This window comes from Vitis riparia, chromosome 8 (assembly GCF_004353265.1).
Source record: "Vitis riparia cultivar Riparia Gloire de Montpellier isolate 1030 chromosome 8, EGFV_Vit.rip_1.0, whole genome shotgun sequence".
Classification (NCBI taxonomy): domain Eukaryota; kingdom Viridiplantae; phylum Streptophyta; class Magnoliopsida; order Vitales; family Vitaceae; genus Vitis; species Vitis riparia.
In genome coordinates this window covers 7,436,980-7,460,098 of record NC_048438.1, presented here as the reverse complement: position 1 = coordinate 7,460,098, position 23,119 = coordinate 7,436,980, and the positions used below count along the sequence as shown (strand labels likewise).

General features: G+C 39.6%; 1 protein-coding gene across 1 annotated transcript in view; it reads left to right on the top strand.

The window, feature by feature from the left end:
- Nucleotides 1-13,341: 13,341 nt before the first annotated feature.
- The window catches only part of LOC117920834 (digalactosyldiacylglycerol synthase 1, chloroplastic), a 34,261-nt gene continuing 24,483 nt past the window's right edge, over nt 13,342-23,119 (top strand). The window contains exon 1 of the mRNA XM_034838491.1: nt 13,342-14,062. Coding sequence (XP_034694382.1) covers nt 13,424-14,062 — 639 coding nt within the window. The 5' untranslated portion in view covers nt 13,342-13,423. The remainder of the gene's footprint in view (nt 14,063-23,119) is intronic.

Genomic DNA, 23,119 nt, shown 5'->3' with positions numbered 1-23,119 from the left:
CGCTTCACTGATGAATTGCGACCTTTCTTCCTAGCCATACGAAAGGCCGGAGCAAGCGGATGGACAGACAGTTGTCAAAACGCTTTTGAAAAAATTAAACACTGCCTTATGCAACCACCTATCCTGAGCAGCCCCATCCCTGAAGAAAAATTATACATGTATCTGGCTGTATCGGAGTGGGCAATCAGCGCTGTCCTATTCCGCTGCCCCTCACCCAAGGAGCAAAAACCTATCTACTACGTCAGCAGAGCGTTGGTGGACGTAGAAACCAGATATTCAAAGATGGAACTAACAGCCTTAGCTCTTCGAAGTGCCGCCCAGAGGCTCCGTTCTTACTTTCAATCCCACCCGATGATTGTGCTAACTGACCAACCACTTCGCAACATTCTACACAAGCCAGATTTAATCGGAAGAATGCTTCAATGGGCCATAGAATTGAGCGAATTTGGAATCGAGTTCCAACCCAGATTGTCCATGAAAGGCCAAGTGATGGCTGACTTCGTGCTAGAATACTCCCGAAGGCCCATCCAACACAAGGAACCAAGCGAAGGTGAATGGTGGACATTGCTGGTTGATGGAGCCTCACGATCATCCGGCTCCGGAGTAGGGCTTCTACTGCAATCCCCAACCGGAGAACATCTGGAGCAAGCCATCCGACTAGGATTCCCCGCCTCTAACAATGAAGCGGAATATGAGGCCATCCTATCCGAATTGGACCTCGCCCTGGCTCTATCTGTCTCTAGGCTTCGAGTCTATAACGATTCCCAACTTGTGGTAAGACATGTTCAGAACGAATACGAAGCTAAAGATGAGCGCATGGTGCGATACTTGACCAAAGTAAGAGATGCCTTACAACGCTTCACCGAATGGACAATCGAAAAAATCAAGCGAACAGAAAATGGGCGTGCGGATGCTCTAGCAGGCATAGTTGCTTCCCTCCCCATCAACGAAGCCATATTATTGTCTATATATGTCCAAACCGACTCTTCCATCGCAGAAGCCTCCACTTGCAATACCATTGAAGCAAACGAAACAAACGACAAAGGATGGATGAAAGCCATCATCGAATACCTCCGGACAGGCACCCTGCCCGAAGAACCCAAGCAAGCACACAAGATCCGGGTGCAAGCCGCTCGCTTCACCTTGATTGGGGGGCACCTGTACAAACGATCCTTTACAGGTCTCTACCTCAGATGCCTAAATAACTCAGAGGCCCTATATGTATTAGCTGAATTACATGAGGGAGTATGTGGAAATCATTCTGGAGGGCGAGCTCTGGCGCATAGGGCCCACAATGAAGAAGGACGCGACAGCCTATGTCAAAAAATGTGACAAATGTCAAAAACACTCCCTCATTCCACATATGCCATCAGGGGAATTGAAACCAATTTCAGGACCCTGGCCCTTCGCGCAGTGGGGCATGGACATAGTGGGACCTCTCCTAGCCGCACCCGCCCAGAAGAAATTCCTGCTAGTCGCCACGGATTACTTCAGTAATTGGGTAGAAGCCGAAGCATATGCTAGCATCAAAGACAAGGATGTCACCAAATTCGTATGGAAAAGCATCATCTGCTGCTTCGGAATCCCCCAAACCATCATAGCCGACAACGGTCCACAGTTTGATAGCATCGCATTCCGGAATTTCTGTTCGGAACTAAACATCCGGAATTCATACTCCACACCGCGTTATCCTCAAAGTAATGGGCAAGCAGAGGCCACAAACAAGACTCTAGTCACTGCCTTGAAGAAAAGGCTCGAGCAAGCCAAAGGAAAATGGGTGGAGGAGCTACCCGGCGTCCTATGAGCTTATCGAACCACACCCGGACGTCCAACTGGAAACACTCCCTTCGCCCTCGCATATGGTATGAACGCAATCATTCCTACTGAAATAGGGCTACCCACTATCCGGACCGAGGCAGGAAGACAGGATGATGCAAATGAAGAGTTAGAAAGAAACTTGGACTGAGCAGACGAAATAAGAGAAACTGCATCCATCTGGATGGCAGACTATCAACAAAGGGCATCAGCTCATTACAATCGCAAAGTAAGGCCCAGAAGTTTCAAAAATGGTACGCTGGTCCTTAGAAAAGTTTTCGACAATACTGCTGATATAGGAGCAGGAAAGTTTCAAGCCAACTGGGAAGACCCCTATATAGTGTCTAAGGCAAGTGATAGTGGAGCTTATCATCTACAAAAGCTAGACGGAACCCCACTACTCAGACCATGGAATGTATCCAATTTAAAGCAATATTACCAATGAAAGAAGAGCCAAAAGAAAGAAACACAATTTGAATAAGTATATTTTATTGATACTTGTGAAAAATTGTGTACAAAGAGGTCTCCGGACTACAAAATACAGAGAGAGGATAGCAGTAAAAAATTACAAAAAGAAAATCCGTCATTGAGCAGGCTTGCCGCGCAGCTTCTCCTCTTCACCCGGGGGAATTGAAGGGAAGTCCCGCTTGATTCCATGTTTCTTCATACGGTAACGATAGCCGAAGAAGTACATTTCATCTACTTGTTTTTGGTAGTCCGCTTCAAGTTCTTCCCTTTCTACAGCAAACTCAGCCTCCAGCTCTTCTTTTTGCACTGATAAGCGCAACTGCAAATCTTCTCTCTGTTTTTTTTTCAATAGATACCTCCGTTCGGAGATGCCTCACCTCCCCCCTCAGTTGGGGCATCTCCTCTTCCGCCTCGTACAAACGGGTGCCCGTAGATTCCTCCCAACTCTTTGCCTCAGCAAGCTCTTCCCAAAGAAGCTCGTTGTCCTCTCGAGCAGCGGATAAACTGGCTTCGGCCTACTCCAGCCTCAAGCGCAACTTCTCTTCATCATTTTTTCGCTGAGAGACAAAGGCCTTTGTGTAATCAGCAGTCTGCAACAGGTCAGAGAGAAGATCATGTTGATGAGCCATGTCGCGAATGCCACTCACCAGCTATAGAAAAACACACAAACAAGAAAAGCAAACTTACAAACCATGCGACGAACACATCAGTATGGTGAAAAGAAAAATGAACAAACAAGAAGACTATACCATTTCCACCGCTTCGAACATCTTTGCTGAAGGCATATCAACATCCGAGCCGAATGGAATCCGTTTCAGTTTTTCTTCCATCTCCGCATAACTAAAAGGACTAGCGGAGATGCAAGCTGCATCATCAACAGGACTCCCCCCTGATAGGACATTAGGGTGTGACTCCTCCTCCAGATTTAGGTCCCCATCATCCTCGGCCGGTTGGGTCTCTCCGGGTGAAACCCCACCCGGGACCAGCACCGGGGTGGCTGGGTTCTCTTCTTCCACCTCCGTCTCACTACTCGCCGAGTGATCCTCCTGGACGGACGAGCAGCTGACTTCGATGGTTTCCAAAAACCGATCTTGAAGCCGCCCGACGAGGCCAGACTTCAAGTCACGCGCCGGACGCGACCTCCTTGTAGTTGGTCCCTTCACCGATACAAGGGCATGAGGGTTTGCCTCGCAAGGAGACAAACCCTGACTTTCTGCCCCCATTTCTGCCAATGGGGATGCTGAGGGAGGCAAGGTTGTAGCACAAGGGGTCCCGGCTGCATCCGCATCTGGATGGGGGGAGTCGGGCTGATTTATTGAAGTAGCCTCCTCAGCCAGAACAGCCAAACGTCCAGCCACAGTCAATGAAGGCCTCGAATGATTCAGACCCGCAAGATGTTCGAAGCCGCTTGAAATAGAAGGCGGGAGGGGATTTTCTAGCTCTCTTATTGTTAATCCCCTTACAAAAGTGGTTGGGGGTGGTAAAAACTCCTTCGGGGGAGTTGGGAGTTTTATTTCTTTTCCTTTATTCAGAACCAGCTTCCTCTTCTTTTTTGTGGGAGCACCAGCAGGTGGGACAGACGCGGGCCGTTTGCCACCCGGAGCCTTCCGCAAGAGCCCTTCTTGTCTTTTCTTCTCCCGCTTGTTGAGATAGGCCTTGCGTGTCCGGGTGTCTGCCTTCCGCACCGCCGCGTAGAATGGAAGTTCTTCAAGAATGAAATGCTCCCCAGCCACCACTTCTTGGGGCAGCCGCCTTGGGAGTATATTCAGCACGTACGACTGGGCCTCCTGGGTGACCAAACGGAGGTTCTGCGTAGAAAGAAGCGTCTCACAACTCCGCTCGGCCGCCGCAATCTCGAAAAGCCTGTTCAACCGATCAAACGAGGCCTTCTCCACCAGTCCACTAGTTTTCCCCTTTTATCTTGGCCTGCATCCAAACAAGCAAAATATGTCAGCCGCCTAAAACAAATGCTGACTCACAAACCGCGGAAAGGCAGGAAGTAAATTAGTTATACCTGGAACCTTTAGCGACTGGTTGGGGGCGAAAGGCCTATCCGGATGCACCACCAAACCCGTCCATACGCCCTTGACCAGCACTTGTCCCTTGGCGAGCCCCTTGGTCGAATCCGGCAGGCTGGTCACCAGCTGCAGGGATGGAAGGCTAGCGACGAAGCTAAAAATATTATTTTTCACCTTCTTGATCGAATAAATGAAGAGAATCTCCAGCAGCGAGAGGTCCAAATTAAACAACATGCTCAGGATGCTGCACCCCATCAGCACCCGAATCATGTTGGGATGAACATACACCGAAGGAATTTGGGTGAAGTGCAGAAATTCCTTAACCAAAGAAGGGAGAGGGAACTGGAGCCCAGCATTGAACTGTTCTTTGGTGAAAAAGATGGCGTTATCCTCCGGTTTCTCAAGCAACACGCCTTCTCCATAAAAAAGTTCAACAAACACACCATTGGGAATGCAAAAGCGCTCACGAAACTCCTTCACATTCAACTTGTCCACAGATTTCTCGACATGAGCATCTCCGAACGGGCCAGATAAAGCAGCTTCCTTGTTTACAGACATTTTTTAGCCTAGGGTGGAAATGGAATCTGCATGGAAGAGGGCCAAAAGTCAAACACAGTAAGCCAACCCCACAAACCTCAAACCCTACCCCAAAGAAGATGTAATGCCCCACCAAAAGCGTAGGGGGGCAACAAAAACCCCAAACACACCCAAAACACAAACAAAAACCCTAGAAACCAACATCAACACTCAGTCGTAAGCAACTTGCCCAAGCAAGCCAAAAACAAACCAAACAAAGCAGACACAAGAAAGGAGGAAGACAAGAATAACACACGTACCGGGTATAAATTGGCGAAATAGGGTTGAAAATCGAAAATGCAATCACCTTCACGACGTGAATATTGTCGGTTCACTCAAAAACGAAGATGCGCAAAAAGTAGAAGAAGCAATAACAGAGAAAACGCAGTAGGAAAAATGCAACAAGAGGGCACAGTCTGCTATTTATAGGGAGACAGTCCATCGGTATCCCAAACGCTCAGATACGTTATCATTGAAACGACACGCTGCCTAAGGAATACCCAGAGACGACGGCTCATCATAAATGCTCATTCTGTCTCTTCGCCCCCGCTCGCCACGTGGTCCAATGAGCACAAAAAGCAACCTCAGTTTCAAAAAGCAATTATTTTTTAACCCGCCCATTTTGCTCAGGCAAAATCGACAAGTTAAAAATGGGGGCATTGTAGGGACCCATCCCCCTGATGACACGTGGCACGCAATCCTATCCGGAGTATCCCCATCCGGATTTCCCCAAAAGTACACGTGGCGTGCTTCTCCTATCCGGACCCCTAAGGAAGAAGCACACGACACTCACAAGCATCACATCCGGACGACCGACATATCCTATCCGGATATGTTTTGTCCAGATCATTGACTGAAGTAAGCAAGTCTTGCACGTCATCACAACAGCCTTCCATGGCCCACATTCTACCACCTGCAGAGTGAAAGGATAGGAATGAAGTGACGGCAAGTCACTTCCCTCGATCTCTGACAATCATGGCGCCTCCCACGATCTCTGACAGCCGCCCGTAGAGCGAGGATGTCCCTGTCACCACCTAGTGGCATCATGGAAAACCAAAAAGTCTTCCATCATTAAAGGAGGAGAGAGAACTTCTGGTACTATATATATGAACCTTCGCACAAAGAGGAAGGTAAGCTTGCTATACCTAGAAAAAGGCCAACTGTGCCAACTGATTTTATCTCTTTTTCCATGGCTGACAAAACCATCGGAGGGTGTGTCCAGACACCCTGTTCGAACGCCTTTTGCAGGAATGATTGAGTCAAGAACCTATATTGGTTGAGATCGTGCGTTCATCCATTTAGCAACTACGTGGATCACCAGGGACGCGGGGCCTCAACAATATTGTGTTATTATTTATTTATTTATTTCGTGTTTGTTGTATTTTAGATTTGAAGTAACCATGTATTCATTATTTATTTAAAGTGTTCGTTTGTTAGTTTGATCTCATGACATAAGAATTTTTATTTTATTCCTCATAAATTCATTTGAACATGAAAACAATTAAAATAATTTTGAACATTCATTTTAATTTCTATATCTCAATGATCCATGGTAAATTAGTTTTCTTAAATTCTCTCTTTTAATTTTTTTAGTTTTGGTTAATTTTGAATAATAGTGGAAAATTGGAATTTTAAAAAATTTTAGTTTTGGTTAATTTTGAATAATAGTGAAAAATTAGAATATTTAAAAATTTTAGTTTTGTTTAATTTTAATAATGGTGGAAAATTGGATTTTTTAAATAATAATACAAAATAGGAATTTTTTTTAAAATTTTAGTTTTGGTTAATTTTGAATAATAGTGGAAAATTGGAGTTTTTTTTATTTTAGTTTTGATTAATTTTTAATAATAGTAAAAAAAATAGTTTTTTTTTTAAAAAAAATAGTTTAAAATTTTTTAAAACAGTGGAAAATTAGAATCTTTAAATTTTAGTTGTGGCTAATTTTGGGGGATAATTGGAAAATAAGAATTTGAAAATTTTAGTTTTAGGTTGACGCAAATTAGTTTTTCTAAAATACCAATTCGACATTTGTGTGTTAAATGATTTTTCTTCAATATAGAATAAATTAGTTTCATGATCAATATTCTGATGTTTAATTGCTAGTAGTTGGTTTTAGGTTGATTTTAGATTAAATAAGTTTTCTAGAATGTCAAATATTTAGCTTCTTGATAATAACCTTTCTTGAATATCAGTATGTTTCACATTAACTGTATATTATTTGATTGTGTTATGGAGTTTAAAGTTTTCACCTATGGCAATGGTAATTATTATTATTATTATTATTATTATTTAGATTTTCTTATTATAAAGCATGTTATTTGATTAGGTTGTTGGATTAAAATTCTTATTTTGGCAAGTGATGTTCCATGATTTGGATAAAATGCTTATTGCGAATAATATAAATTTATTGCTTGTAAACTAGCATTCATATTCTATGAAGTGCCTTGCTTGGATGTCAAGTACGCTTTGGTCTTGTTGATTCCTAGGTTTAAGTAGATTTGCCTATTACTATATCATATTTGCTTTATTTTGTTTGGTACCCATTTGATTGATCAATTGATTGTTATAATATCCTCAACTCTTTAGTAGAGACCTCTTTAGGGCTTAAAGGGGTGCTACTTCTTTAGATGTACCTTCTCGATTGGTAATCTGATCCTTGGACCTAAACTCAAGTTTTTCTTATACAACTTTTCAAAAATATCGAGAGTCATTTTAGGGGTTTTGTTCTTACTTGTTTTTCCATTTAAAAATAAATAAATAAAATTAAATGGAAACTCCAAGTTTTTTTTAAAAAAAAATAAAGTTTTCACCTTAAACAAAAGCGAGTCTCGCCAATCGAATGGGGAAGCATCGTGAAAAATGCGAGTCTACAATTAGTAATTTGAGATACTTTTCAATAATCTTCATCTTACATCTATGATGTATAGTTTCCTTGTGCATGTCACTCTCTTTGTGTGTTACTGTTCCCTTCATGTATCGTGGAATTGTCATATGCCATGATCCATTTGCTTGTTGTATTACTAATGAAAGAAAAATCGAGTCCAACTTCAACATTGTAATCCTCTTCTATGCTTTATTCTCTATGCTCTTCTTGAAATCTTTAAATACAGTTCATCCAAAGATCTTCATCCTACACCCTTAAAGACATCTTTAATCAAGACTCTTTTAGACATCTTCAATCAAGACTCTTATGGACATCTTCAATCAAGGGTCTTCCAAAAATCTTTAACCAAAACTCTTCTAAACATCTTCAACCAAAACTCTTCTAAGGATCATTTTGCTTCACCAAGTGTTTCTCACTCTTCCTTACATTTACATTAAGGTGAACCATTTTTCTTCATCGAATGTTTCTCACTTTTCCTCGCATCTTTATTAACTACATATAATCTTTACTAGTTTTCTTTGTTATATAAAAAAATCTAATTGCAATCATAAACAAGCTTAGGAGATGTTCCATATAATATTCCTTTTAAAAAAATATACATTCCAATTAGGCGCTTCCCAATAATTTCAGTTTGTATATGATAATAATTACAACATAAATTTAAATATATAAATACGTGATATACATAAGCTGACACGAGAAGTGAATTTTTTGTATTTCCTCCTTTATGATGTTGGTGCCAAGGATTGAAATATCGGTTTTTACGGATATATCGGTACTTCGATTTTACGGATATATCGGAAATATCGGAGAAATATTGGTGGATATTTTTTCATAAATATCGATAGAGTGAAAATTATTTAAAATTAATAGGAATGCTTGAAAAAACTTCAAAAAATGATAAAATAAGTAAAAATATACATTTTAAAATTATCTTGTAAGTGTAATTGACATATATATAATTAAGAAGAAAAATATCGTAAACAAAGATATATTGATAGATTCGATATTTAAATTTTAAAAATAATATATATGAATTTTGAAAGTGTATAAAGTTAGAATTGAGTTAAAAAATATTTGATTTTATTAAATAAAAACAATTTATACATAAATATAATACATATGAGATTGCAATAGTCCTTATATTAAGGAAGAGATCGATATAATTTCATTATATTGTTAGATGAAGAGAACCCAACTTGTTGAAAACAATATTTATTTAAAAAAATTTAAAATACTTTTATTAAAACATGTTTTATTATATTTTAAATGAAAATTAAATTAATTTATATAAAATATTTTATTTGAGATTTAATTTTTAAAATTTTATTAAAAATATATAGTAACAACTTTTTTTTATTAATATTAATTTATTTAATAATCAAAATAAAATTTGATAATTAATAATTATTTATATAGATAGAGGAAAATTGTTCTCAAGAATTTTTTTTTTTTTACCTCAACTAAATCTAAATATTAAAAGGCCACCCCCTTCTGAAGTTGCCCTCCAACTGAGAGAATTCCCCTTTTCTGAACTGAAGTTGCCCTCCAGCCGAGAGAAGTCCTAAAAAAGACCGATTTTCCTCTACCACTCTCAATCCTCACAGGTACTAATCTAATCACGTTGATATTATTTTTTTTGCAAACCCTGTTTGATTCCCAAGAAAATCCATCCCCATTCGATTTCCGGGAAAATTCATCCTCGTTTGACTACCGAGAAAATCCATTCAAAACCCCCAAAGAAGACCAAAAAAATTGCTTTTCTTTTGCTCCCTGTGTTTTCTGGATCTGTTTTAAGGGTCTCTTTGCTGTTGTGCCATTGTATTTAAATTTCAGGAACCCTAAATCCACGATTTTTGAGCCAGATTTTGTATCCTGTGCGCGGGCTGGACTGGTAGGAAATGTCGGGAAAATTTCCGAAAAATTGGTAAAAATACCGAAATATCGGCGATATTTTCGGCGATATTTTGAAATTCTCCCCTAGTTGCTCCGCGCGTTAGATCCACTCTCGATTTTTCTCCGATTTATCGGTGTTTAACCGATATTTCGCCGATATATCGGCGATATTGTTGATTTTTGGCCGATTTTTCGGTCGATCAATAATCGATATCGATTATCGTTTCGGTGCCTCCCGATATCCGATATTTCTCCGAAATATCGGCGACATTTTCCGATTTTTCAATCCATGGTTGGTGCTCAAGATAGTGATGTCATATATAGGAGTAATTACTTAATTATAGAGCTTAAACACTGTAAAACACTTTGGAGCCCTATAGAAAAGGAAAAGAGACACATACCGTCACACAAATACCATATATTTTCTCTTTACGATTTTGGTGCTCAAGACAATGGTGGTGCATATGGGAGTAATTACTTAATTATAGAATTTAAAAACTATAAAACACTTTTGAGACGAATAGAAAAGAAAGAAAGATACTTTCACACAAATACTATTAACCTCTCATAGTCTATCGATTAGAGGTGGAGTTTGGGAAGCTCAGAAGTGGCAAACTTTGATACTCTTATCATCTCATTATCGATCCCATGACAGAATAACATCAAGTGTATTGGGTTCTCTCTCGTCCTATGAGATGCCTATTGATAATGTCAATTATCTCTATCATGAACAAAATAAAAGTAACTATTGATACAATTCTTTAATTTTAAAATTAATTATTGATAGTAGGTAACAACATTTTTATTCTATTTTAATACCCAACAATAAAAAAAAAAAAAAGATTTTAATAAGATACCATATATCATATTACTTAACATGTGAGGATTAAAGATATTTTATTGCAATAACATTTTGGAGAAAAGCATGTATAAGATACACTAACACATTAAATAATTTTTATTTTCAAAGTTTAGGTAGAAAGCAAAGAAGTTTAGAAGAATCGATGGAAGACCTAATGGAATCCAAATGTAGGGAGTAGAGAGTAGAGAGCGATGGGAGATTGAAAGAGGAAAAGCAGAGAATGAGACGCATGGTGCGGCTGAGAATGGACAAAGAGTGGTGGGATCACATCTTCAGCAACCCACAAGTCGTTTGGAAACACGACACCACCCCACACCACTCGTTCATGATGTGAATCGGATGAGCAGACAGAAAAGTATCCGAGCTTCCAAACCACACATACTTTCTATTACTATTTCCTTCCTCTCACAATTACAGTATTACACACAATTTCCAATGCATTGAGCCACGACTCTCTCTCGAACCTGCTACCTTCGTTCTTTCCATTATAAAATTTGACTAATCGCGTTTTCAGTCCTATGCCTTTCGAATACGGCCGAAAAAACCAGCAAGAGACGTATTGGATAATTATTTTTAAAAATAATTTTTCGTTTATTTAAAACAAAAAAAGGAAAACATGTCTAACACTGGGTAAAACATTTTTTGTTTTTTATTCTTAAAAATAATAAATAATGTCTTTTTAAATAATATCTTTTAATTATTTTTACTTAATTTTTTAGGTCCGTTTTTTTAAAAATAATTATATAAATATAAAAAAATAATTAAAAATAAAATACCAGATATAAAAATTATTTTTAAAATATATTTTAGACCATTAAAAAATAAATTAAAAATATTTTAAGTTTTTAAACATATCTTTACTTTATAAATTATTAGAGTACTTTTTGAAAATAGTTATTGAATAAACCCTTGACATGTTGAAATCATATAATCAACTATAAAGATTGACTTTTTAGTTATACCATTAAAATCACAATCTCCCCATACGTAATTTTAGTTTTATAATTAAACCATTTTCATGACTATGATGTTAAAGATACGCATTAAAGCTAGAAATCATATAATAATCGTGCTTTTTACACCAAAAAGCTTCAATATTAGTATTATAAAAAGCTATAATTTGATAAATTTTTTGAAAAGATATTAAATTTAATTCTTTTTCCTACAATTTGTGGCAAATTGGAAATCTTCCATGGTGCATGGATGGTGCGTTTTTTCGATAAAAAGTGTTATTAAAAAAATAAAAAAGCAAAAGAATTATTTTAACCATTATGAGTTTATGACCACTTACTTGGATTAAGAGAATTAAGTGTCATAAACTTAAATTTTTCTTAAATTCATGTGCACCATTTAGATAAGTCAAAACACTAGTGGTGTTTGTTTTTTTACTTAATTCTAAATAGAGCTTTAATGCTCAATAGTGTTAAATATTAGGTTGTTTGTTTTTGTAGTATTTTATTTCTATTAAGCATTAAAAAGTAAAGAAAAATCAATATGTTATTTTTTCTATTTAGAAAAAGCTACATATTTTAGTTTTTTCTATTTAGTAAAAAGTTTATAATAAGTTATAAAAAGTAGTAGAAAAACAAATAACCTAAATTCTGAAAACAAATTGTTTTTAGTAAAAAGTTAAAAAAACAAACATCACCTAAATATTATCAATTAATCTTTCCATTTGAAGCATTTGTGACATAAAGGAGGAGTTTATAAATTTAAACATTACTCCATAAAAATATTTGTATAACTTTTAAAATGTGGCTACTATTTAGAACACACAAGACAAAACAAACACGTTATATTTGAATTGATTCTTTTGGATGCAATGAAAGAAAATATTTATACAAGTTTTAAAATATGAATATTGTTTAAAATACCAACCACAAAACAAACATGTATATTTGAATTGACTTTCTAGAGATTTTGACTTACAAATGTATGGTGTTTTTGGTAGGGCGCCCATCTTTTCATTTAAAAAAAAAATTCTCAACCATTCAATTAACTTATAAAAGAATAATATGAAAATTAGAAAAAAAAATACATTTTTTTTTTTCTAAAAAGCAATTCTATTTTAATTTGTGTAAAAAGTCATTTTATATTTAATAAAATTTTTAAATGCAAATTAAATAAAAAAAGGAAACTATACTCTTAATATTTAATTAAATAAGAATTTATATAAAATAAAATTATATTATTTATTTCTTACCATATTTTCATGATAATTTGTTATTTAGTTTTATTTAGTAAAGGAAATTTTTTTATGGGTTTGGAAAGTAAAAAATAAAAAAAATGAGAAATTCAAATTTTCGTTGAAAACTATATTTTATTTTCTAATTAAATAAAAATATATTTCTAATATTACTTAAATTATAGTAACAATCACGAAGAATCCTTTAAATTTGTGCTTAACATTTAAATGTTTCTAAAAATTCTCTTTCAAATACGAAACCAAAATCCTTTTTAATTTTCGCGTCAAAAAGCCCTTAAGCATGTAATTTTGTATGGTCATCATTTAATCGAAGGGAAAGGTAGAACTACATCCCTCAAAATCTAGCCACGTGGCGGATCACATAGTGGATGGGAGTACACCAATGGACACAATCCACCCTCCGTTGAACTCTAGCTTATACCAGCTTCCGGAATATTCCCGCACCCGATCCTACCCCACCGTCTCATCCGCGCACGTGACTCTTCCTCCACGTCCCACCCGCAATCTCGTCAACTCAGTCATCATCCTACGTGGTCCGCCACGTGTATCATGCCACTCATTAATTTTTAAAAAATAAAAAATAAAAAACGAATCTTGGCCGTTAAAACCTCAGCCGTCTTCTCCATTTGTTCGCTCTCTCTGCAACTCCAAGGATTTCACACCAAAAAGCTTCAATTTTCACAAAACCCTAATTCGGCATGATAAACATTAAAACAGAAACTCGAGCGACGGCGGCGCCGGAGCCAGTGAGTTCCGCAAACGCGTTCTCGTTCATCTCACGGGGGTGGAGGGAGGTTCGCGACTCGGCCGACGCGGATCTCAAGTTGATGAAAAACAGGGCCGATTCGTTCAAGAACCTAGCGACGTCGTTCGATCGAGAGATCGAGAACTTCATCAATTCGGCCTCGGCGTTCTCCGTTCCCGCCATCAAGTCCTCGCCGCCGGCTGAAATTGACTTCGTCAAGCGTTTGCAGCCGAAGATCTCCGAAATTCGGCGAGCGTACTCGTCGCCGGACTTCAGCCGGAAGGTTCTGGAGAAATGGAGCCCTCGGACGAGGATTCGGATCGATTTGTCAGCCATAAAGAACGCGATTGTTGCGGACGCGGAGGAGAGGGATGGGGGCTTAGGGTTTCGTGGGTGGGAGAGGGTTCGTAGAGGGAGGGGGCTGAGGTTGAAGGAGTTTTGGGGGGAGTGGAAGGAGGAGAGTGAAGAGGGACAGAAGGAATGGGAGCCAATTCGGGCGTTGAAGACGAGATTGCAGAGGAGGAGTTCATCGTCGGATATTTTTGAGGGCTTTAAGAACAGTGAATTTGTGGAGAAAGTGAAGTCTAGTTTGGTATGTTTTCTATTCCTTCAGTTTTGTTTCGAGACAACAGATCTTGAATTCCTTTTGTCTGTGATTTTATTTGATGGACCTTTAGGCTATGTTTTTAGCTGGAAGTTATTATTTGTTGGCATGAGCTTTTGAGCTCATAGTGGAAGTTTTTTGCTAGCCAGCATAGGTAGGTTTTCAGTCTCCTAGGTTTGCATTATAAATATCAGACATTTTTATTATCATAAAGAAGGCCAGAAAATTTTGTCACAGGTAAGGATAAGAATAGATGTGGAAAGAATGGACTATATATTCCTTCATGCAAAATTACATTTTGTTGTAGAATGAATATGCAGATTAAGAAAAGTATATATTGTGAAATGGAGGGAAAATAAAAACTATCTGTTTTCACCAAATTAATAATATATTGATGTATAATATATGTGTGTGTGTGTGTAGAACTAAGACAAAACAAATGGATGTGATAAGAACAATTTGAATCTACTTAATCCATATGAGAAGTTGAAAGTGACCTATTATCTTAACAAAAATTCAAAACCAAGTTATTTTTTGCAACCCGACTACCCGAGTTTTATGCTATGTTTGATTTGGGAAAATACTAAGGAAAGAAAAAAGATAATAAGGAAAATGATATTTTCATGTTTTGTTTTACTATAGAAAATACAAAAGAAAATTAAATATAATTAAAATTAGTTTTATTTAATCTTTATATAGAACAGTTAAAATAAGCAAATTATAAAAGAGTGAAGATAAGTGAAATGAGATTGAAGTAGCATATATGTAGTATAATAATAATTTATTTATTTTATATTTATTCTTTATTTTCCCTCATTTTTTTCTTTCCTTTCTACCTTTCCTCTTTATTTTTTCCCTTGTATTTTCCTAGTAAGATGGGCGATTGTTTGCTTACACAAAAGGAAAGGGGGTTTAGGCATCAAGTGTCTCTCAACTCTCAATAAGGCTCTCCTTTGTAAATGGAGTTGGCGATTTGCAAATGAGAGGAGGCCATTTGGAATCAAGTTATTAGAGGGAAGAATGAGGAAGAAAGAGGTGATGGTGTTCTTGGGAAGTGAGATAGGTATAAGGTGTTGGGTTGTGGAAAACGATAAGGAAGGATTAGGATCCTGTGAGTAGTAGGATCTCTTTCTTAGTGGGTAATGGGTTTTGTTTGAAAATTTGGAAGGATAAGTTGTGTGGGGATACACCTTTGTGCGTGTATTCCCCTTCTTTGTTTGCTTTAATTGACTTAAAGGAGGCATGGGTGGAGGATGTTTGGAATTCCTTAGTTGAAGTGGGGAGAGGGGGATGGAACCCTTGCTTCTCTAGACCTTGCAATGATTGGCGGGTGGATTGTGTAAAGAGTTTTTTGGCACGTTTGCATGGAAAGAGAGTGCTAGGGATGTGGAAGATAGGGTGCTTTGGACAAAGACAAAAAGTGGCAAGCTTACTGTTAAGTCCCTCTATAATGCCTTAGAGTAGAGCAACTTCATTTGTTTCCCATCAAGAAGCATTTGGAACTTGTGGGTGCAGCCTAAAGTAGCTTTTTTTTCTTGGGAAGCAACGTGGGAAAAGGTTTAACTTTGAATCTAGTTAAAAAAAGAGGATGGTCCTTAGCAAATAGATTGTGTCGGAAGGATGAAAAAATCATAGATCACCTCCTTATTCATTGTGTGAAAATAAGGGTGTTATGGGAGTTGTTTTTTTTACCTTGTTTGGGGTGTCTTGGGTGCTTCCTTCATTGGTTAGACTGACTTTATTTGGTTGACATGGTTCATTTGTGGGCAAAAAACTCGAAAAGGTTTGGAGAGCAACTTTTCTATGCATCTTTTGGACGGTGTGGAAGGCAAGGAATAGAATGACTCTCAATAATGATGTGCTTTTGATCCAAAGACTAAAAAGTTCTTCTTTATGCTCACTTTGATTGGAGACAAAGTTGTTTATAGATAATTATTCTTTGACTAGTTTCTTTGATTGGTTGGACTCTTGTTGAAGTTGTTTTAGCCGTTTTTGCTTTCTTGTTCTTTCTCCTATTTAAGCCATTTTGGTGGTGGGCGTATAGGTATTGTATACCTTGAGTCGCTCTTTTGGCTCCTCTTTTAAATATATTTTCTTTTTTATCTGTCAAAAAGAGAAAAAAATAAAAATCCTGAAGCTCCTTAGATGATGATTTTGCACCTAGCTAAGAAGGGTCACAATCAATATATTTGAATAAAGCCAGTTGAGATCCTAAAAAAATGGGAGAGAGAGAGAGAGCGAGAGAAGGCGAGAGAGAGTGCGTAGGCGAGTGTGATGGTGAGGAGGGGGAGGAGGGGTCAGCGCCGCGAAGCAGAAGGAAGGAGTGCAGCTTCATAGTGGAATCCAAGGCGTTCGAGATCATTGTGGACGATAGAAAAGGAAAAATCCAAGTCCTCATTGTGGAGAAGAAGGGAGGGGTTTCGTCATGGGTTCGATTGGGATCGGACAGCCTAGGGTTTTTCTTGGAAGGACTGAATCTCTGTATCAAGGATGAGAAAGAAGCAAGATGGGGAAGGGAATGGAAGGAGCAGGGTCGAATGTATTCTATGTCACGAGGGATAAACAAAGCGGGGGGATTTATTCGGCTAGGGGTCTCCGATCTAGAGAGGAAATGGTTCTGCATCTTTATCCCGAGAGGCAGAAGGGATAAAAGGGGGTGGATGATCATGGCGGAGAAGCTTAACCAGATGGTAGGCTCTTTTGGCAGTAGACCAGGAACCCAGGAAGGAAAGGACATGGGGAAGACTGTTGGGGGGAGATCGTATGCAACAATAGCAAAACGAGCACTGTCGGGAAACCCAAACGCAATCGTAGTGAAGGTGAAAAGGGAGGAATCGATAGGATTGTTAAAGAAATTGGAACATTGTGTCGTGGCGAGTAGGAAAGACAACTCAGGGGGAGAAGATGATCTTGAGAAGTTGGGACAACTTTGGGCAAAATCGTGGGAGCTTAAAGGTAGCTTAGGGCTGGCTAAGTTGGAAAAGGGAAGGATTCTGCTGGACTTTGAAGATTTGGAAGAGGCTCGTCGTGTTGTATCCTCTGGAAATCGCACGATGGATGGAGTCCAAGTAGGGCTGGATTTCTGGAGTCCTAGGAGTGGATGTTGGACATAGGAGGAAGAGACAAAGGAAATTTGGGTGAGATTAGTTGGGCTCCCAGTTTCGCTTTGGAGCCCAGAGATTTTGAAGAAGGTGGGGGATGAATGTGGCGGCTTTATCACAGTCGACGAACAAACGAAAACGATGGGCGAGCTCCAGTGGGCCAGAACCTTGGTGAGAGGGAGAGGCGAAGCTAGACCGAGTGTCCTGGAAGTCGAAGCGGAGGAGGAGGTCTATGCTGTATCCTTATGGTGGGAATGTCGTCCGGTGCTAAGGAGGAGTTGCAGACAAGAAGCTGATCGTCATAGCAGTGAGGTTAGGGGTGAGGAGATCTCACGCGCGGAGAAGCGAGTGACGAAGGGGTGGGTGAGTGTGAGTCTCGAGACCCTGCACCCGTCAGATGATGGGACGGGTGAGCAGGGGGTTGGACCAGGTCGGGTTGTAGTTCGAAGCCCGATGACCCGGTCTTGGGCTCCAACAAGTGCAATGCATCTCTTAAGCCCAACTGCGAACCCAAAGGAGCCAAGAGGGGTTGGTGGGCCTGGTCTGAAGAGCGGAGTCATGGGCTTGAAGATGAAAGGTGTGGCTGCAAGCGAGATTAGCCCAGAAGCAGGCCCGTCGCATAGGCTTGATGAGATGGGCTGCTCTACTATAGGCCCAGAGTCGCCAAAAGCCCGTTTGTCAATCAAAGGCCCAAACCCAAAGGGATGTACCCAACAGTCTGATATAGTTGTAAAGCGAAGGAAAGACCTAACTTCCTCAGCAACCCAAGACCATAATAACTCTCAGAAGAAGGACTCATTGTTGACGGGACCCGCTCCAAGTAATTCTCATGTGCCAGAGCCTTTTGTTGCGCGGGAGACTGAGGACATGAGGAAGTTATATGGAGTGGCTAGGATATCAGAGACGGATAAGGCGCTTGAAGAGGAGTCAATGAGGTATGGAATGGGATTGTGCTCTTGGGGGAAAAGGGTTTTGGGGACCTCTCATCTCAATTCTTTTCTTTTTGATCGGACTCCGGGGGGGGGAGTTTTTCGATCATTCTGGGGACTGGAATGAGGAAGCTCGGGCTGATAATACAATGTGGTTAACGGTGTATGAGGGCTGTAATGAAAGGAGCAATGGATGTAAGGAACTGGGAGCAAATACAAGTAGCAGTGATAAGGGCAGGGGGATGTTTGGGGTCGGAGACATATTTGATACCCAAACAGAGAGAGGTGAGCAGGAGGGCAAATGGGAGGAGAGTGGTTTGGCGAAATTCAGCCAATTCCTGGGTTTCCCCACGGAGGGGTTGGAGAAGGAAATCTTGAATTTTCTGACCAAAATCAGAAAAAGAAGGGAGAAAATCCATAGTAAAGAGCTACTGGAAAAATCTAAGTTCGAAAGGGAGTTAAAAAGACTGGAATGCTCCATTAATTATGAGGGGGGAATTAAACAGAAAGGCTTGGTACAGGGCAAAGGGCGCCAGATTGTGATTGTCCAATGAAGATGAAAATTCTGAGTTGGAATGTGAGGGGAGCAAATGATAGCTCCAAAAGAAAAGTTATTAAGACGTTCATAAGGAACCAGAGGGTGGACTTAATCTGTATTCAGGAGACAAAAATTCAAGCTATGTCGGATAGCATTGCGAGAAGTTTAGGCTCCGGAAGATTCCTAGATTGGAAAGCTGTGAATGCGGAAGGGGCTTTGGGAGGAATTCTGATATGCTGGGATAGAAGGTCTTTGGATATTCTAGATTGGGAAGAGGGTCAGTTTACGTTATCTTGCAGATTCCGGAACGTAGAAAATGGGGCTATATGGATTTTTACGGGAGTGTATGGTATGTTCTCCAAAGTGGAAAGGGATGCATTATGGGATGAGTTTGGGGCGATTAGAGGGCTGTGGGAAGACCCTTGGTGTATAGGGGGGGATTTTAATATTACTCTGTTTTCGAGGGAAAGGAGTAGCCGGAGGGGAATGAATTCAGCAATGAGGAAATTTGCTGAAATTGTGGATGATCTTGGGCTGGTGGATCTTCCCCTTCAGGGGGGCGAATTTACTTGGAACGGGGGACAAAACAATCAGGCATGGGCAAGATTGGACAGGTTCCTTGTGTCCCCTAGTTGGATAGACCAATTCAGTGGGATTAATCAGTGTAGGTTGCCCCGTCCGGTATCCGATCATTTCCCAATTACGTTAGTGGGGGGTTAAGACAAGGCCCGACTCCATTCAGATTTGAAAATATGTGGCTTAAGGTTGAGGGCTTCAAAGATCTTGTTCACAGCTGGTGGCAAGGAATTGAGGTTAGGGGCAGTGCTAGTTACAGATTGGCTACTAAGATGAAGGAAATCAAACAGAAATTGAAAGTTTGGAATAGAGAAGTCTTTGGAAAGCTGGAGAGCAACAAATGCTTAGTCTTGCAGCAGGTGGAATTCTGGGATAGGGAGGAAAGTGAAAGAATTCTGATTGTGGAGGAAACAGAGCTTAAGAAAGAGGCAAAGGATAATTATAGAAAATTGGTGATTATGGAGGAAACTCATTGGAGACAGCTCTCTAGGGAAATATGGCTGAAGGAGGGGGATAGAAACACGGGCTTCTTTCATCGCATGGCAAGCGCTCACCGTAGAAATAACTCTTTGAAGAGAATAAAGATCAATGGGGAGTGGCTGATAGAGGAGTAGGAAATCAGGGAAGGAATTGCTAATGCGTTTCAAATTTTGCTTTCAGAAGATATGGGGTGGAAGGCGGACATAGGGAATCTTCAGTTTGATCAAATCAGCCTTCAAGAGGCTGAGAACTTGGAGAGGCCCTTTACAAAGGATGAAATCCATGTGGCTTTGATGGAGATGAATGGGGATAAAGCCCCCGGTCCGGACGGCTTTACTATGGCATTTTGGCAAAGTTGTTGGGAGTTCATTAAAGAGGAGATTTTAGAAATGTTCAAAGACTTCTACGATCATAGCTCTTTCCTCAAGAGTCTCAACAATACTTTCTTGGTGTTGATCCCCAAGAAAAGTGGGGCTGAGGATCTTAGAGACTTCAGACCTATTAGTCTCTTGGGGGGGCTTTACAAGTTATTGGCTAAAGTGCTAGCTAATAGACTGAAGAAAGTAGTTGGTAAGGTGGTTTCCATTTCTCAGAATGCCTTTGTGAGGGGAAGACAAATTCTTGACGCCTCTTTAATTGCAAATGAAGTGATAGACACGTGGCAGAAACAAAAAGAAAAGGGCATTATATGCAAATTGGATATAGAGAAAGCCTATGACAGCATCAATTGGAAGTTCTTGTTGAAGGTGTTGTAAAAGATGGGCTTTGGGTCTAAGTGGGTGGGGTGGATGTGGAGTTGCCTATCCTCAGCTAAATTTTCAGTGTTGGTTAATGGAGTGTCTGCAGGTTTCTTCCCTAGCACTAAAGGTCTTAGACAAGGGGATCCTTTGTCTCCTTACCTCTTCATTATGGGGATGGAAGTGCTAGATGTTCTTATCAGGAGAGCTGTGGAGGGGGGGTTTTTATCAGGATGCAACATAAGGGGTGGAAGTGGCCCCCCTTTGAACATCTCTCACTTGTTTTTTGCTGACGACACAATTATATTTTGTGAGGCCAGAAAGGATCATCTAACTCACTTAAGTTGGATTTTATTCTGGTTTGAAGCGACTTCAGGTCTAAGGATTAATTTAGCCAAGAGTGAAATCATTCCAGTTGGAGAGGTGGTGGAGATGGAGGAGTTGGCTGTTGAGCTAGGCTGCAGGGTGGGGTCTTTACCTTCTCAGTACTTGGGTCTTCCTTTAGGGGCCCCAAACAGAGCACCTTATATATGGGATGGGGTGGAGGAGAGAGTAAGGAGGAGACTAGCTCTTTGGAAACGACAATATATTTCTAAAGGAGGAAGAGTCACCTTAATAAAAAGTACTTTGGCTAGCATGCCAATCTACCAAATGTCTATTTTCAGAATGCCCAAGGTTGTTGTTAGAAGGATTGAGAAAGTGCAAAGGGATTTTTTGTGGGGAGGGGGAAATATGGAGGGAAAAGTTCATCTGGTTAAATGGGAGGTGGTATGTACAGACAAGGATAAAGGTGGGCTAGGACTTAGGAAGCTAGCTTTGTTGAACAAAGCTTTACTTGGCAAGTGGATATGGAGGTATGCCTGTGACAAAGATAAACTGTGGAGACAAGTGATCAAGGTGAAGTATGGGCAGGAGGGTCTTGATTGGAGGCCCAAAAAGGCAAATGGGGCGGTTGGAGTAGGGGTTTGGAAGGAGATTTGGAAAGAATCAGAGTGGTGTTGGGATAACATGACATTCCGAGTAGGGAAGGGCAACATGATCAGATTTTGGACAGATGTGTAGTGCTCAGAATCTTCATTGTCTCAGTGTTTCCCTCATCTCTTTGGTATGGCTGCGCAAAGGAATTCAACGGTTGAGGAAATGTGGGATCAAAATTCGGGTCAAGGAAATTGGAACCTACACTTTTTGAGGGACTTCAATGATTGGGAGTTGGAGTTGGTTGGGGACTTTCTTCACATATTGAGGGGTTTCAAACCCTCCTTGGAGGAAGACTCAGTTCTATGGAGGAAAGGAAGAAGTGGTCAGTTTAAGGTCAAGGAAGCTTATAGTTTGTTGGTGAAGTCTGATGATATAGGTTTTCCTTCAAGAAGCATTTGGGTGGCAAGGGTGCCAACTAAAGTTGCTTTTTTTGCCTGGGAGGCGACATGGGGGAAGGTGCTAACTTTGGATAGACTTCAAGAAGAGGACTTCAACTTCCAAATCGTTGCTTCTTGTGGGGTTGTGAGGAAGAAAGTGTAAATCATATCCTTATACATTGTACAGTGGTTAGAGTTTTATGGGATATTGTTTTTGGTTTAGTTGATGTGAAATGGGTTTTTCCAGAAACTGTAAAGGAGGTTTTAGCTAGTTGGAGGGGATCGTTTGTGGGAAAGAAAAGGAAAAAGATATGGGATGCCATTCCGTTGTGTATTTTTTGGACGGTGTGGAAGGAGAGGAATAGATTAGCTTTTAGGGGGGGGGGGGGATTTTGAACGTTCAAAAGTTAAAGAATTTTTTTGTTTGTAATTTGTGGAGTTGGGCCAAATTGTATGTAGGTGAGGAGGCGTTCTCCCTTATAGGCTTCTTAGAGTGGATAGCTTCCACTTAAAGGGAGGTGATTCTTTGTTTTTGTTTTTTGAGGCCTAAGCTGCCTTGTATACTTCCTGTATGCTTTGCGGCGTTTTGCCTTTTCTAATGCATATCCTTTACTTATAAAAAAAAAAAAAATATTTGAATAAAGCCTTTTGTTTTGGGAAGATAAGTCTTTGGAGGTTAGTCATTCTTAAAGTTTCTGAAAAATTAATATGTGAAACTTCTTATTGGATGATTTATTAGTAGAAGAGAAGTCAAGGTAATCTGAATTTAGCTTTTCATCTAAAAGTTAAATGTTCTCAATTTGTTAACTTGATTACATCATGTCTTCTGATTTATATAGACATTTTTTGCTTTAGTCCCGTTAGTTTTCAGAGTCTAATATGTAGATGCACATGCTAGATGGGTTGCACCTTAAGTGCCAGGAATTTCTCTCCTAGGTGATGCAAGACATCATATCCTCTCTCTTGTTCATGTATGTAAAGCTGAATACAATATATAGAGAGAAAAATATGCACTAAGTGGCATATTCATTGAACCTTCATAAGAACTTGTTACGAATGCCTTTTATCTGGTATTAAGCCTAAAAGGAATGCTTATCTAGCACAATAAGCTTTGGGCTCTTCTATATGTGAAGGAAATTCATGAGAATTAATTACAATTTGGTTTGAAGATGACATAGTTATCTAATAATTTTTTTACTTCTCAGCATAGGAAAGAGCTTATTATCTCTTTAGTAGACTTGTTCGTTAGACATGTGGTGTCCATTTTAATAGTGTTTGATTTGATTTTGAACATCTAAGCTGTGCTGGTCAAAATTTTCTCTAGTATGC